Source organism: Nelusetta ayraudi, unplaced genomic scaffold (genome assembly GCF_046127955.1).
Source record: "Nelusetta ayraudi isolate G7.1 ecotype Tasmania unplaced genomic scaffold, CSIRO-AGI_Nayr_v1 ptg000155l, whole genome shotgun sequence".
Lineage (NCBI taxonomy): Eukaryota > Metazoa > Chordata > Actinopteri > Tetraodontiformes > Monacanthidae > Nelusetta > Nelusetta ayraudi.
The window spans coordinates 702,070-719,258 of NW_027466205.1; the positions used below are offsets into that span (position 1 = coordinate 702,070).

At 48.2% G+C, this 17,189-nt stretch overlaps 1 protein-coding gene across 6 annotated transcripts in view; it reads right to left on the reverse strand.

Moving 5' to 3' along the window:
- Window positions 1-17,189, reverse strand: part of col11a1a (collagen, type XI, alpha 1a) — a 64,275-nt gene that overhangs the window by 41,629 nt on the left and 5,457 nt on the right. For 2 of the 6 annotated variants that reach the window (XM_076013703.1, XM_076013702.1), the window contains exons 4-14: window positions 15,206-15,368; window positions 8,872-8,994; window positions 7,648-7,740; window positions 6,402-6,497; window positions 4,862-5,146; window positions 3,446-3,511; window positions 3,198-3,239; window positions 2,987-3,049; window positions 1,892-1,966; window positions 1,711-1,794; window positions 1,033-1,089 (exon numbers count right to left, since the gene is read on the reverse strand). In XM_076013703.1, coding sequence (XP_075869818.1) covers window positions 1,033-1,089; window positions 1,711-1,794; window positions 1,892-1,966; window positions 2,987-3,049; window positions 3,198-3,239; window positions 3,446-3,511; window positions 4,862-5,146; window positions 6,402-6,497; window positions 7,648-7,740; window positions 8,872-8,994; window positions 15,206-15,368 — 1,147 coding nt within the window. Of the gene's footprint in view, window positions 1-1,032; window positions 1,090-1,710; window positions 1,795-1,891; window positions 1,967-2,986; window positions 3,050-3,197; window positions 3,240-3,445; window positions 3,512-4,861; window positions 5,147-6,401; window positions 6,498-6,739; window positions 6,926-7,647; window positions 7,741-8,871; window positions 8,995-15,205; window positions 15,369-17,189 lie in introns of all 6 variants that reach the window. The other 4 variants (XM_076013704.1, XM_076013707.1, XM_076013705.1 and 1 more) reach the window with 4 other exon arrangements.

The following is a 17,189-nucleotide window of genomic DNA, read 5'->3' on the forward strand; positions in this document are numbered from 1 at the left end:
TGCAGATATTGTCCCTGCGGCATCGAGGTTGGGGGCGGGGGTGGGGCATAGCTCTGAGCAAACAGCAGATGGCGACATTTAGCTTTAAGGAGACATTCTTGGAGCTTCAGGGAACGTATTAAGCTCCAGGTTTCACTGAAAAACTCACTGCAAACCAGGTCAGAATCACTAAAATCTGGACATATTTGTGTATTCCTTTAGGTGTTCAAGTGTTTCTGGCAATTGTTTCTCTTCTGCATGCTGGAAAAGACTTGCCTCGAAATGTCTCAATTCTGGCGACGAGAACACAAAAAGTTCAGAACTATAATTATAAATGAGCAGAGCGTGGGCCCGATTTCCACTTTTAACGTGACCTTCTCCCTCCTGGCGGAACTCACAGCGTCTGCCACGACGGAGGGAGGTGCAGGCGCAGTCGGCCCCCGAAACTGTCAGCGCTAAATTGTCGGTGTGAGCCGAGATTAGGGGCGCACACTGTAATCTGTCTGCAGACGAGCGCACGTTTGAAGCTTGTGATCTGGCAGCAGGCTGGATATTTTAGGCCCGCGTTGGATCCCGACCGACTTGCAGGAGTGCAAGGTGCGATCAACCGATCAGCCGTGTGTGTTTTTTTAGCTAAAAAAAAAAAGTCAGCAAATGGCCTTTTTCTCTGCAGGTACAACTGCAGCCACATTAGTGTACATCATGATGACCAGCATTTTTTTTTTTTTTTTTTTTAACAGACAGAAATTCTTTTCACCACTTCCTACAGATAAATAGCGGATCATGTATCAACAGGCCCGAAAGAACTGGAGGGGGTTCACAGCTGGTAGCACCTAGAAAACCAAACAGGAAGTGCGGCCACTGGGTTGCAACATCAGCAGTCGGTTAATTAGTTGCAAAAGTCCTCGACAGAATTCATTGATCTCGGTTCCTTCGAGGAAATCTGCACATTTTCATCAGTGAATTTCAAAATAAAATGATTAAAAAAAAAAAAATACCAGAGAAAATCTGTTTGGTGCAGCATAACTTCGAGCAAAGACGTGGGAAACTCACCACTGGTCCAGATCTTCCTGTCAGACCCATCGGGCCTGGTGGTCCCCTCATGGCCAGCTGCAGTAAGACAACAAACCGGTTTAAAAGACTGACCCGCTATGTCAATTCTCTGCAAGATTGTGTGAAAAAAATAAAGAAATAAAAAAACTGTTTTTTTTGTATCATCAAAAAGCAGCCTTTCATTCTGCAATAGCTGCGGCAAAACCTGATGTTGGCTATTGTATTGTCTGTATTTCAAGGGGCTCTGAATGAGTCGCCTTGGTCATCAAGAGATGACCAACTCCTCATGTGTGTCACATGACATCTTGCATCAACACTGTCTGATTTTTAGTGGGTATCCACAAGCACTCAGGCAGGGGATTCCTTCCAGCCCACCTGTCCGTTCAGCCCACATCACACACGTGAAGACCCCCTTACCCCCCACCCCCCTCCCCCCAAAGTATTTTTAACATTCTCTCCATTCAGTCTGTCCATCTGTTCAAGGTGGTCTTTTTATGTGGTTGCCCTGCAGCCGGCTCAGCTCAGCCGCTCTCCTTTTAGCCCTGCAAGGCCAACAAAACGCCGTGTCTCCCACCCCACCTCCCCACCACACGCCACCCTCTTCTTCTCACTAATGTGTGCAGGGAGCCCGGCTTGGCGGGGGTGGAACACACTTCTCAAACGTCCTGGGCTACTCACCCTGGCCTGCGAGAGGATGGCCTGAGCCTGGGCCTCCTGGGCCGACACCACCGGACCCTTCTCGCTGTCCCCGCCGAATCGGAACTGTTGGACAAACACAAGACCAGAGTTGCTGGGTATGATCGCCGGCGGTGATTCCGCGTCACCGTAAGCCGGTGCAGGTGTGTTATTAGGGGCTTACTGGCAGCATCAGCATGGTACCAGGGGGCCCAGCCACACCGTCGGCACCAGGCAGACCAGGACGACCAGTAGGACCCTGCAGCAAAAAAAAAAAAAAAAAAAATCAGACGCAATAATTTCAATGAAATTGTTAAAAAAAAAATTTGTTGTCAATTGACAAAAATATGCACAAAATATGCAAAAATTCCACATTGAATTGATGAAAAATCACCCACAGCAAAACAAAATACAACAAAGTCTGGATCTGGATGGAATGAACAACCTGGCCGCCCTCTATAAAACAGCCATTTACATATGCAAACAAGCCCCCAGTGGAAGCAATGTGGAAGGGGAAAAAAAACAAAAAAAACAGGGCGCACACACGCACACACACACACACACACTGTGCGGCAAGACGCTCGAGAGGTGAACCGTTCTTCATTCACGTGCTCCTCCTCCTCCTCCTCCTCCTCCTCATGCGGCTCACACAGAGTGAGCCTGTCCATCGGGTAAAACCGCGCCACTGTCCGCACTCCAAAACCAACATCCCCCTCCAGGAATTTGTGCGAGTGTGTGGCACAGCGAGTAAAGAGTTAAATTTAGGAATCATTTTTTTAAAAGATTGATTTTTTTTATTTTTTTGGAGCAAGACTTGAGTTTTTGAATGTTGTGATACTGCTGTAAAATGTCCTTGCCATCTTATTCTATGGTATTCTATTCTATGATTAAACTTTTAATGGGAAAATCAACTTTGAACACCTGCCGGTCTAATATACATACAAACTTTTTTTCCGTTTGTGTGGAAATTTCTTGCACTATAGCTGTAGATATCGCATGAAGTGCTTCCTTGAGGCATTGAGGAATTGAGGAACTGAACTCACTTCATGAGTTCAGTTCCTCAATGCCTCAATGTGTGAACACATCGCCTGTGTGTGTGTGTTTGTGCGTGCGTGCGTGCGTTACCTGGCTGGCACACTTCTCATGTTTGCTTTACCTAGATTTAACAAATGGGTCAAACGCGTCAATTCACGGATCTAAGTTCGCACCCGTCCCATCTGCTGTACAAACGACAGCGTTAGCTATATCACGCAGTAAAAAAAAAAAAAAGGCAACTCACCCTCTCACCAGGATCTCCGGCGGTGCCTGGGGGTCCTTGAAGGCCAGCGGGGCCAGGAAGACCCTTAGAAAAGAAAATTCCAAATTCATGTCAGCATTTCTGCTTTGCTCCTTCGTGAATGTCACCAGGAAATCTGCTTAGGTACAAAAGTGAAAATATGTTTTTATTTTTTTTGTGTGTGTTTTTTTTGTTTTTTTTACAATAAACCTACAGATGGGCCAGAAGGTCCAGGTGGTCCTTCAATCAGCATTCCCTTTGAAAAAGAGAGAAAAACAATAAGGAGTCATCAGCAGCAGACAGACATCAGCATGAGGATGAGGGTAAATCTTCAGTCATATACATTTGCATTGGTAAAAACAGGCCAATTGCTTTAAGAGCCTTCAAAAATCCTTTGTGGTTTGCACAACATTTAACGACTTTGCACGGAGTGACGTGATCATATCAAGGTCGGGGCATTACTGGTTCAATGACGGCCGGCTCGCCCTTCTCTCCCTTCTGCCCATAGACTCCTCCGGCACCTGCGACCTGCGGATACAGAGCACAGAAGGGGCGACATCTTCACACGGCAGGCCCCCTTTTCCAAAGGTGAATGTATTTCAGTCATGTCTGAGGAGGCAACTCAGCCATAGGAGAGGGGGAGCGTGTTAGTGCTTGCCTCGGAGTCGTGCGCTACGCCACGCGGGCGACTACTTTCTCCAAGCTACGCACACACAGAGAAGTGAGACGACATCACGGAACAACGGCGACAGGCGGCGACGTGTTAGTCGTGATGCGCAAGGAGTTGGCCCTCGGAGGGCGACGTTGCTGCGATTGCGTTGCGTTTGCAGGGGCGGGGCGGCCGGCGGACGTGTTGCGGTTGTCGTGCAAAACCGCACCGGGAGACGGGAAGGAAGCAGGGATCTCGGAATGAAGCGTGGCTTCAAAAGAGGGCCTGAGTGCCGCTTCTCGGGTGCAAAGGTGTGCAAGGTGGAATGTGGAGGGAGGTCTTGGAGGGAGGAGTGGAACCGCAGGGAGTAGGCGATACCAATGAAGTCCCCACCCTCTAAAGGGTGGGTCTAATGTTGGGTCTAATGTTGGGTCTAATGTTGACTTAACTTCTTGTCATGACAATGTGAGAGATGTGTTAGATCAGTAGTTTTCAAAGTGGGGGCCCTTCAAGGGGTGCTTGGGCGGAAAAGAAAAGCTATGCAGATAGATAAAAAATAGAATAATTATCAAATATATTCAATATAATCTAATCATTGTTTAATCATTATTTTTAAACACAAAGTAAGCTAGGCTACGTAGTGCAAAATGGACAGGTTTGTGACCTGAGACCAAAGGAACAGACCAACAGTCCAGCTGTGGAAGTCACTGCTGCTAAGCATATGTTAAGTGTGGCTTCACAGCCATACCAAAAAATTGTATGAACCTGTAAGTTGGTGGTATTCTTATTCCCAACAAATGTAACAATTATTGAATAGCAAACAAAAGTAAGAAAAAACATTTTAAAAGTTGATGTTTCTGTACATGGACCAATCAAAGCTGCTAAGTGATAAGTGGGCGGCGGGGATGGGAGGGTGCGGATGGGTTGCAACTCTGTCACGGGAGATGGAAAGAGGGGGACAAACTGGGAAATAAAGGTGAAGAAGTGGAAAAAAACCAAAACCAAAAAGTCTCCAACGTCAGGACAACACAGAGGCAGGCACGTTCGCTATCACAGCCGTCAGTCGGTCGGCAACCAATCACGCAGCAGCGTCCACACCCAAACACGAGACACCAAGCGTGCAAACCGGGAGGACGGGAGTGAGGCGAGGGTGAACCCAGAAAAAGGAATCCGTGCCATGCGCGCACCCCTGCCTCGGCGGGCCGGGTCGAGGGGTGCGGAGTACTTACGCTGCTCTCCGTTTCGGTTTCGGCGGCGACCCCGGGCCCCACCTCGTCATCGTAGGTCCCCGCCTTGGGCGCGGGGGACCCCGTGCCGTACTCGTCGTACGCCCCGTAATCATACAACCTGCCGTCGGCCGTCCCCAAGTCGTACTCCTTTAGGTCATATTCCTTAAAGTCGTACGATTCGGTGCCGGCGGCCGACTTGTCCGCCGTTTCGGGGGCGGCGGTGGCCTCCGGGGCGATGGGGTCGGCCTCGGCGCCATACGCACCGACGGCGTCCTCCTCCGCAGCCTTTAAGTTTGTTACCGATCCCAAGGGAGGGGTGGGCAGGGAAGTAAACGGTAAGTAAGCAAGGAAACAATGTTAGCGAAGCAAAATGTTCGACTTTAAAGGTGTCGTCAGAAGCAGCATTACGAGCAAGAAGTATTTTGCAGACTATCACATTGTAAACGGTAACACCTTACTTACAATTCAGAGGCTGTCCAATCCAAAGTGGGTTGAAATAAAGTGTAAATAAAGTGTTACCATAGTGAGTCAAATCAATAATCAGCGCTTTTTAAACTTTAAAAGACTTCAACAAAATGCAAATGAATCAGTCAAATGATCGTAGAACTTGTGCACATAATACAGAGCGTTTTTTTTTCACAAGCTCAACAAATTAGTGATCCCAGAATACAATTTCAGTCCCTTTCGCGGGCGCTCCGTATCCGGCACAAGTACTACGAAGCACGTTTCAGCAGGTCAGTCATTTTTTTTTTTTTTCTTTTGTCTTTCATTCCAAATTTGCGGATTTAGCTTTGGGGAGCGACAGAATGGGCGCAATTACACAGTTGCTGTTGGCAGCGATGGCATATTCCAATTTGCCCCTTGTGGAATCGCACCCGCTCTGTCGAGCTCCCCGGGGGCCAGAGAGTGCACATTGGTCGCCGTCCGGCTGCGAAGGGGGAGCGCGGCTGTAGTTTAGATCATAGTTCTCGGGGAGGGAATCAGCAGAACTAGTGATGGTAAACTAAGCTCCCGATGTGATGGACGGGGCGTGTATGGGATCATTTTCATTGTTAGCAAGAACTGTGGGCCGAGAGAGGCTCTGCAACGCGACACTACATCAAATTGCTGTTTGACAGTCAGAGTATGATGGATTTTTTTTTTTTTCTTCTGCTTCCAATTTTCATTGCTCGTTATCAGTGAATGAATACCATGACTTCCTGTTTGTGTTTTCTACTTCCTTTCATATCCATAGATCCCTTTGAAACTTTACACACCTTACACACAGGCCTTCTTAAGAGTCCCCTACTATTAGACACACGTTTAAGTCTTCCTAATGGAAAAATAATGCAGAGCCTTCATCCGTCCATCAGTTCTGCCGCACGCCAATCAAAGACGCATGACCGAGCAGCCGCTGTCTTTCTTGAATCGTGCGGCTCCAAACCGTTTACTTCCTCGGATCGGGTTCCTTTTTCCCGGATAACACTTCGCAAAACACCGAACGCCGGGTTCGTGAAAAGCAGTTGAGAGCAAAGAGACGTGGAGGGAAAAAATAAATTACCTCAGGGGCTCCACCGGTGGCAAAGGAAGACTGAGTTTGAGTATCATCTACAGTTCCGTAGTCAATGCCTGTATAATCTCCCTCTACAATGTTTGGCTGAGTCATGTTGAGAAAAGGAAAGAAATATAAAGCGAGGGTTAATTCGAAGGCTCGCAACAGGTTATTTGCTAGCTAGCTAGCTAGCTAGCTAGCTGGCTGGCTACAGGCCACTACATCTACAGAGAAGAGGTTAGAGAGCTCCGGGGTCTTCCATCACAGATTTTCCCCCCCTCATGACGGGAAGATCTTGATGGGATTTTGTCTTTTTTTTTTCTTTTTTTTTTCCTTTGAACTTTTACCCTAAAATTGCCTCGGGGTCGAGCTGGCGCTGTGGCCTGGTAGCCAGGAATCTGACGTTTCTTCTTAGCGGCAAACTTTTTAGCCGGCGATTTTTTGGAAGCCAAGAAGCTTAAGGGCTTGGCCTTAGATTTACTGAGGGACTTTCTGCTCCTCTTCTTTTTCACGGAGACACTACGTTTCTTTCTCTGGAAGAGGTGGTGGCAACAGAAGAACACCAAGACAAACATGGAACATTCAGGAGTGGAAACGAGTCGAAGGCCCAATCCCCAACGGTTGTTGTTGTTGTTGTGGTTGTTGTTGGGTTTTACATGATCACCCCCCCCCCCCCGATTCAATTCATTTTCAATTCGTCTTCTGGGAAGACCGAGAAAATTAGCCCTGCAAATACTTTAGCATGGGTAAACCATCCTTTAGAAATGCAACAGTCCCAGACAGTCATCATCAACAACAACAACAACAACAACAACAACTACAACAACAAGAGGACATTTAACATTCAAGCAAAAAAAATCTTCCAAGCTACCGCAGAATGCAGCACTTCCACTGCTAAGTTATGATCATGGCTGATATTTCATAATGCACACAATAGTTTTAAAGATCTGTCAGAGTGCAAAATAAAGAAGAAAAAAACAAACAAGGGGAGAACAAAGCGGGCAGCACTTTTCCGGCGTAATTAGAAACAGCGGCCACATAAAAAAAAAAAATCGACACGGGAAGGCACGACACGCGGGTTGTTGCACATGCACACATCGCAGTTCCCCCCACAAATTCGCAATTATGACTCGGTCCTCTTGCGAAGCAGGCTCTTTTTCACTGGTTCTACAGGAAAACGCAACACTGAGAGACACGCACGGGGACACACAAGACACGTTTTCTTTTTTTTTTTCCTTTCCGTTTTTTAATTTACCTGGGGCTCGGCATACTCATCCGTCGGTACGGTGTCTGTGGCTCCCTCAGAGTAATCATAGAACTGAGAGTAATCTAAATCATCAGTAGTGTACTGGAGGAGGGAAGGAGGGGGAGGGGTCAGACAGAAAGGGTGAGATAGGGAGGGGGGGGGGGGGAAGAGAAGGCTTTGTGTTAGCGTTAGCGTCGAGATGATTGCACGTTGCACAGATCATCCTGAACACGAGTCCATGTTCAGACAGGCAAACAGTGTTACAGAATGTTTCATGGCAAAACTGCAGTGACGGGAGGGGGGAAAAAAGGAGGACGGTTAATTCGTCAAACATGGCATCAAGTTGAAATGCCATCGGCGGATTCACAGCGGCGGGGGCGTTCGGATGTCAAAGAACGGGCTCTTCTACCAGACAAGCAACTGCCGGACGGGAGGGCGGAGGGGGGAATAAACAAGTGAATGGATGTGGGTCAGCGCTGGCAGCAGATGGGCCGTTTAAAGGCTCGTAAAGGGAAACAACGGAGAGGAATCAAAGGCAGAAGAAAAAAAAAAAGCAGCACCGCTGCGTTCCGGGGATATCGTCATGGAACTTTCGCACTGCAGGCATGTAAATTACACACTTCGGCTCTTTTCTCTTTCTTTTTTTTTTTTTTTTTTTTTTCTCAGCTCCGTCAAAGGGCTCTCATTTTTTTACAAAAAATCCTCTCTTTGAGGCGGGGCTTAACTTACTCGTTGCTGCAGCAGGTAAAAAAAAAAGGCAAAAAGGGGGTGGGGCGGTAGGAGGTGAACGCCTCAAAATCGGACGCAGATGGGATTAAATGTGTGAGGCGTTAGGCGTTGAGCACCGTGGACGCTGCAAGCGATTCGCCCGTGCGTTGCCTCCTCGCTCGCTTGCAGCTTTGTTTCGTGCTCACAGAAATCTGAAAACCTCAGAATCAAAACAAAAAAAGCTTTTCCGTATTTTGGGAAATGAGGTCAAATGAGCTGCTTTTTTAACTTAAATACGATTCGATTGGGCAGAAATGAAATCTATAATTACACCAGAAGTACAGCTGGTAGCCGTTCTCTGTGTGTTTATTCTTTGACCCGGTTTTTCTGACCTTTCCGAAATGTGGCAAGAAATCTGAATACGATTCCGTAAATTCTTGTTTCGGGTGCATCTTTTCCCGTCGCGTTTGCAAGAAAGCTGCACAGTGAAGGTTAGCGAAGGTTTCCCAGGACGGCACAACTAACCTCCTCTGGCTCCTGGGCCTGCAGCGAATCACTGTGTGGGGTGTCACAGTCCGGGCTGTAATGTTCACAGTAGTCAAAGGCCGCCTTGGGGTCGGGCACGATGAGGAGCTGCTGGATGTCTCCCTGCGGAAGTAGGAGAGAGAAAAGAAAACGACGCTGGAGTCAGATTCACCGGGTGCGGATGCGGCAGACACGTCACTTTATACACACACACACACACACACACACACACACACACACACAGGGCACAATAAGGATGATTTCCAGCACCGAGAGACGACGAGCGGCTTCCCACACCCACTCCCACACGCCAGGTGTACATTAAAACGCCGAGGCTCCGCCCCCTGTGTTATGGAGGCGGCTCGGAATTAAATCCCCCCCCCCCCCCCCCCCGCTTTGTGCGCGGCTCAGACTCTTTGTAATCACCGCTATCGGCGCCTTGCGGTTTGCCGCTGCGAAATCAAAATGGGGACGAGCCCCACCAGACAGAAGCCGCACCTGGCGCAGCTGTGTGTCCAGTCAACAGTTTGTTTTTTTTTGTTTTTTTCCAACTGATGCATTAGAATGGAAAACGTAGGCAATTCATGAAACTTTGCAATCAACCTTTATTGCTGCGAGTTTTCGGAGGCTTTCAAAAAAAAGATTAGCATTAATAACAGCTTAAAATACAAAATAGAGAACGCTACACACACGCACAACACCGCCCAAGTCCAGCGCTCTTTGACCCAGTCTTGCCCTGTTGTGGTTCAGTTCCAGACACAGGTGAAAGCATCTGGATTTTTCCGCGCACTCTGTAATTGCGAGCGCCGGGTTCCTGCTGGCCGACCTTTGTGAAGGCAGCCGAGGGGGGCGGGAGGGAGGGGTTGTTCCCTGAAGGTCAATGGGACGCATAGCTCGAAGCGCGCGCGAGTGTTTTGGCAGATACCTGAGGCCCGAAGGTGAAAAAAAAAAAGAAAAAAAAAAAATCCTGGCGCGCTTGTGTAACGTTAAAAGCGAGAGAGAGAGAGCGAGAGAGAGAGAGAGGAGAGACGGCCGGCGGTGAGGCGCTTGAGAGAAGCGGAGCAAGCAGCGGCTTGTCAAGAGAATGCATCTTTTCTTTCTTTTTTTTTTTTTTTTTCAAACTACATCTATGGATCCTCAGCGACTCAATGTAAACACACATGTGCTAAGGCTTGCCCCATGGGTGGGCGGGGGGCCGGGGGGGAGGAGTCAGAAAAAACGAAACGAGCGCTGCTCCCTGACACTTTCTCTGCGCCACCTTCCATCAACGTCCCACCGCACGGCCGTCATCTGACAGTATGCGGGGTCCCCGCCCGGGCGCCTGCCGGTGGGCGGAGCCGTCGGGAGACTTTGCTTCTCACGCTGCTGCCTCGAAAATAATAGAGAGCACATGTATACACACACATATAATCTGTGTGAGTTTCAAGCTAGATGCGGAGGACCTGCACACCGAGCTTGTAACAGGATTAGAGGCGGGCCCTTGTTTGGCTTGCCTCAACACAGCTCCATTGTTCAGTGGGTCAACGAAACCACCCCTGCTCACACTAAACTAGTCCACCGAGGGCAAAATCTCACTTGTTTTTTTTTTTTATTGATACATTTTCTTTTGACGGTTTTCCGCCGTCCAACCAGAAGCCCCGCGAGCCGAGCCAGAAAAAAAAAAAAAGAGCCGGAACAAAGCCCATGTTGTCTTTAGTTATTTATTTATCTTTTGTTAGCTAGGAGTCCGCGTGCTTCGAACCAGTTAGTAGCATCAAGAAAGAAAAAAAAAATCTTATCCGGCAGCTCAGGAAAACGTGTTTTGAATTATTTGCTCACAGGGCGGCTCAGAGATTCGCAGGAAGTGAAGGAGAGCGTCCACTCAGCCGCTGTAAAACAGCCAGCAAAGGCGAGACAAAGCTGTTCAGGCCCTATGCTTTAGCCAACCTGTGAATGTGTGTGCGTGTGTGTGTGTGTGTGTGACAGAAAGAGAGAGATCAAGCCTCGGCCTGAGTCAAGTTGACATGTATTACCTCATGTGTCACCCCAAAGACCAACAGTGAATGCTTGAACTCTGCCTACAGTCGGCTCTCATTAGTCTGCAGGGTCTGTGAGCCCAAGGTCTGCACACAAACAGGCCGCAGAGACACAATGTCGACCCCCAGACTGCACAGAGCGACGCTACTTGGGGTAGCGTGGCTCCGTTTCACAGCGTCGCAAATAAATGCAATTGCAAAGGGGGGGTGGTGGGGGTCACAGGGAGACAGAATGGAGTGTGGTTTGGCTGTTTTCATCACACAAAAGAAAGTCAGAGAAACAAAGCCTCAGTGTTCAAAGAGCCGCTATCACAGAGTCATAATTTCTTATGACACTAATTATGGTTATCATACTTTTGTGATAACGAGAAAATCAAAGATTGCAGAAGCAGACTGAACTTCAAATCAAGACTCAAACCGACCCCTGGCGCAGGAAGGGGTCGACCGAAGAGGGATCCGTTGGGGAGACGGGCCGGGATTTGAAGGGAGCAGCCGGGACGGTAAAGGATGTTATGCGCTGGGAAACACCTGGGGAGAGTTACGCCGAGGCTCGGAGGCTGTCTTCCATTGTGGGCCGCTGAGAAGGAAAAAAAGCCCTCGGCAACTTGGAGAAAAGCCAGAACGCAGCGCGCGGTGCACAAAACAGTGCCGGGAGGCTGCGGGGGTCGAAGGTCACCCAGGGAAGAGGCCGAGTGAGAGGCACGAGGAGAGATTGACAGCCGAGATGCAAAATAGTGAAAATGCCATGTAGCGTCTCCCCACTGTTGACATTTGGGATTCAATTGGTTTGAAATAGTGTTGTCAAAAATATCCATATATCGATTAAATATCGATGTTCAAAACTAAAAACGGTTCAATGTGATTTTTCCGTAGCACCGATATATCGATACTTAACGCGCGCCGGCGCCAACGCACACACAACTTCAGCGCGATCTCCAATATCCCCGCCCACCCCCCTATCGAAAATCGATACTTTCCAACATATCGCGTCGAGGTCTGAAATCGAGTATCGTGACAGCACGAGTTGGAAATACAAGAAAACACATGACGGTCAAATATGAGCCAAATTGCTTTGCTCTCAACACGACCGCTTTTAAGAAAATGGAAAAAAAATAGAAAAAAATAGCGGGTAAGAAAAAATAGATCATAAAGTACAGATGCCATAATTATGGCTGCATGGACCCATTCACCTCCCTCCTACTGACCACAAGGCACCATGGGATATTTATAAACAAGAAGGGGTTCAGAGGTCGGAGCCCTGCACGGTCAGTTTGAGTTGCGAGAGGGGGCACTCAGCACGGAACAGCGCTGCTCCTGTGACTCCTTTGCACCCCCCCCACCCCACCACCACCACCAACCCCAACTAAAACGCCACTACTGTAATTACAGGGGGGAGTTTAGTGCATTACGGGCAAAATCAAAACACAAGCGCTCGTCGCCGTCGGCCCTTTGACATACCTTTGCCCGGGGCTACGTGCCTTTAGATCAGTCATAGCCTGGCTGTAATTAGACAACACCCGTGCAACAATCAGTCACCCCCCCCCACGCCCCACCACCCCCACTCCCCACCCACCAACCCCAAACACTACATGAGTCAGTGTCCTTCCGAGCGAATGTTTCCGAATGAAACGGTTGTCTGTCTTACAGGGCTAATGATAATGTTTGCATTTCCAGCTATCAAACGCAATTGCTGCTTTATCTTGCAAAATATCTCAGAAAAGTAATGGAATCGTTCCTTGATAAAGTAATTATGATATAATTACCATCTTTGCCAGAGTAATCCCGCTGCATTACTCTGTTGCTTAAAAAAGTAGTTTAATTACAGTAGTGGATTACTTAGTAATAGATTACTCGCCAAACACTGCACAAATCCGTTGTGTTTTGAGACCCATCTGATGGACTGGTTGCGGCACCTCGACCCGATGTGGCAGCGAGGTTCTGCGAGAGGCTAATGAGCCTCCCAGACGGAGAACACAGGGAACGAATTCGAGGAGCCGATAAAAGCAGGTAACATCAGCCAGGCGCGAATAGACAGTCTCATGACTCCGGCGCAGTGGGGAGGGTGGAGGAGGAAGGGCAGAAGGAGAGGTGGCGGAGGAGGTGAGCGAGGCGAGAGTGCGCAGGGGGGAGAGCAGGAGTGGAGGAAACCAGGAAGGCCCGATGAGGCAATGAAAGGCTCCCATTCATTCGCCAGCCAGTTCCCCTTTTTGCCGCGGTGGTCGCCAACCTGAGACAGGTACGCTATGAATGGCCGCTTATGAAAAAAAAAAATGCGGGTCAGCTAGCGAAAACAACTCCGGGGGTGGGGGGGGTTTGAGGGGACGAAAAAATGTTCAATTGGAAGATTATTTTTGGGATTAAATCTAACCGCCCATCATCAGTGAAGTAAACTATTTCAAACAACATCCAAATTTTTATGGCTAAAAAAAAAAAGAAATAATGCAAGTCAGCTAAGGTGTATGTAACACGAGGCGTATGTCAGAACAAGCTAACAGGTAGAGCGCTCGGAAAGAATCATCAACATTGGATGAGTGTAACTCATTCACCCAAAAACCAACTCATTTATTTTCTTATTTCAATCTCCGGCTAGAATTCAGAGGGAGAAAAAAAAAAAAGGCCAAAGTATTTCCTTCCCCCGTGTATCCCTGCACGCACAGGGCCCCGTGGATCTCCACGGAGAGCGGGGACAGAGAACAGACAGGAGAGCTGTTCCAAAAACCACACAGTGAAGACCCTGTTAACCGACTTATGGCTCCAATTTTAGCCTTCCACCAACCGTCCTCTCAGTGGACACACTGTTCAGCGCTAACGGCGAGTTCAGGGCCCCTCACAAATATAATCCCAACTGCGAGGGCAAAAATTGTACCCTTGCAAAACATAAGGATGTGTATATATAAAGACATCACAACATCGGCCATTGTTAGCGTTTGGATTTCGCCGCATGTTTCAGGACCAGGCAAGGACACAAAGCGCGGAGGCAGCCGTGGCGTTGCCGCGGCGAGCGGCCATCCCAACGTGGCATCAGAAAAAAAAAAAGCCGGTCGGTCATTTAGTCTGCAAACATGGCAGCAGTCCGTCCACAGTAAACACAGCTTTTCCACTCAGCCTTGCAGTAACCTTGTGTGCCAGCCGTGACCACCAGTGTCACGTCATCATAGCCGTCGTCTATTGTTGCTCTACTGTCTGACCTGCCAGTTTTCAACTTGGTGGGGGTGAGATGGGGAGGGTAGTGAACCATAATTACAAAAGTAGTCACAAACTGGCACAGCCACTTGAATACAAAATATATGCTGAGGCTTTGCGTAGGGACGTTAACAATCAATCGCTTATCTATTAATTGTCGATCAAGAATTTCATCGATTAAATAAAATGAATCGCAATGAATTGAAAATTTTTACATGTTTTTTTTTTTGGTTGTTTTCGAATGTAAAAATGACTCACGTTGTCCCTCAACGTTATTTAAGGGTTAAATAATGTGTTCCTTGCACATTTTTCACAGTGAAATTAAGGTCCTCAGGAAAAATCGCCTCATATCAATCATCGTTAATCGATCGATAAGCTCAATCAACGAATTAATCAATTAATCAATAATTTGCATCTCCAGCTTTGCGACTGTATTTACTTTTTATTGTTTGTTGCGGTCGCTTTATCTAAATAAGGAAAAGTAAAAAGCAAAACAATTACAGCAACGGGCTTGCGGTTGCACACTTAAGTTCCCGTGTAGCTACTCCCTTTGTACGATGAACGACTGGGCAGAGAGTTAAAAAAAACTTTGTCAAAGAAATGAGCACTCAGCAACAGGGCATCAAGAGAAATAAGCAATAATCACGAGTGGCTTCTGTCTAAACTCCAAACAAGCCAACAGCACAGCAGACTAAGAGGGAACCAGCTGATAATCATCACATTCGTCATACAATATAATCCTCATTCTTATGAAGTCATTATTCTCAAAATATCAATTCAGCATAAAGAGCAATGGATAAGATGGAAAGTTTATACATCAACACAAAGCAGAACAGCCGAGATATAGGGCCTCAAATATCTGTGACATATGGACCGTATCCGCTGTGAGACTCGGCCCAACATCAAAAGAACCGAAAAAAAAGAAAAAGAAAAAAAAAACCCTCTGCCCCGGACTTGTCTGACTGTCTGATCTCCACATTCTTATTCAGCCAGCACGAGAGAGGCAGAAGCGAGTCGGCGGAAGCGAGAAGGGAAGAATCAGACGCACACTCAACAGTTGGGCGCCAACGTGCCCACACACGGGACAGTGCGTCGCCACAGACACACAAAACTCCCAAAAACCCAGCGCGCCTCACCTGGAAAACCTCCTCATCCAGGATCCGGGTGCCGAACACGGTGATGCCGTTGGTGTAGATGGTGGGCCGCTCGCTCCTGAGGAGGGGTTTGCTGATCTGCTTCTTGCAGTCGACGACGATGGTGACGGTCTGCTTCTCCACGCTGATGGCCACGCGGTGCCACCTGAAGCGGAGACAAAGAGAAAGGTCTTTGCTTTTCCTCCCGTGACGTTCAGTGGAGCGTCATCACTGATTCTTAACAACGCTCAGTCGACGGCCTATGCCAGATTCAGCCCTCTGTTTGTCGCCCCCTGTTGAGCTGAGCTATCGCGTATCAGAGATTTTTTCCGAAGCTGTTTCGTTTATTTGTTTTTTTTTGAAAAGTAGGTCAAGTTAAGGATGAACGCATGGCTGGAGACATATACAATTGGAAAACTGACACGGTGTGAACCTTTAAAAAAAAGTTTGTGCTCGTAAAAAATGTAAAAAATGCGCGTAAAATAATTTCACAGGGAACGTCAACACCAAACTTTCAACCAACTCCCAAATACGGATACATCGTGACTGTTTCCGCGCCGCGGCGCTCCGGAGGGGCCGATGGGAAGACGCGCCGCAAACGTAATAATACATCGCTAATTGATGCAAGGGTTAACCGAGGTCACACGTGAGTCTGACACCTCCCTCGCCTCTGAACCGCTCGCCGCTGCACTTAAGGGCTATTGCATACCGGGCAGCGGCGAACCACATTCTTGCCCCCACACTCTGGCCCTGTTTAACACGGGATTACACTCATTAAACTCCAAACTTAATCCTCCTTCTGGGTTACTCGGCATGACAGACATGGTGAACATTGTAGAAAGTGTGTGTCAGGATCCAGGAAGGCCTGCCCTGGCGGAGCGGGAGGCGCACAGTCAAAACATTGTTCCGAGCGGAGAGATGAGACCGGGCAATACTGGAGCACCCAGATGCCCATAGAGCGGCGCTTATCTGTATATTAGCGCGTTCATTTGTGCATCGCCGAACAACAACGGGCCCTTGCAGATTAGGAGGAAAATAAAGGTAGAACGCTCCCTGGGCTTAGCAGTGCAGCAGGAAGGATTACTTCTCGCCCAATGTGGAAGAAAAGAAAATGTTGACTTTAAAAGATTTAAAGCGTGTCTGACAGTGCGAAAGAAAGTTAGCTTTAGCCGTTATGCTGCATGTATAGAGATATTTTAATGAAGTGGTTCTTACGAAACCCTCCGATTCAACTGTTTATTGAAAGAAAAAGAAAAAAACAGAAGGCTCACCTCATCCACAACAATGCTGTGCCACTTTCCGGCTTTGTGTACGCTTATCGCTAACAATGAATACATCCACGGGAACCGCAAGCGGCACACCGCCTGAGCTGCAGCCGCCGAGGATTTAGCCGAGGCCGGGTTCTGGAATGCATCCAGACCCAGAAGAGTTAAAAATCCTCGGCGGACAGCGCTGCTCCTTAACAGCAGGTCACAAAAACTACAAACTGGACCAAACAACCCCCGACAAGAGGGACACAAAGCTGGCTTTGTTGCAGCCCCGCATGCAAAGCAGACTTTTAGCTGACATGAGACCCGGAGGATTTTCTAAAGTTCCCGCTGTCATGATAACGGTCGGAGAAACGTTGTGACCAGGTTACGGACTCCTCTCGCAAAGCTCATAAAACAAATTGGCAGCAGATATGAGGCATGCAAGTGATGAACTCTGCCAGAAACACAGGAAGGACGTTCGCACGCGGCGTTTTCTGCTTGTTTTACCCCTTCTGCCGCGGACGCGGGTAAAGCTGAAGCTCAGAGCGAGGTCCTCAGAATCTCCGAGAAGATAATCAGGTTTATGTGAAAAGGTTAGACGAGCTGTTTCTGGTCGGGGCGAGGTCATCCAAAGGGGTAAAAAAGGAAGTTTAGGTCTGGCCGCTTTCTCCTCCTTCCTCTCCGCCCCCCCACCCCTCCTCTAAAATAACAGAGGCAGTGAGTTCATGGATGAGGTC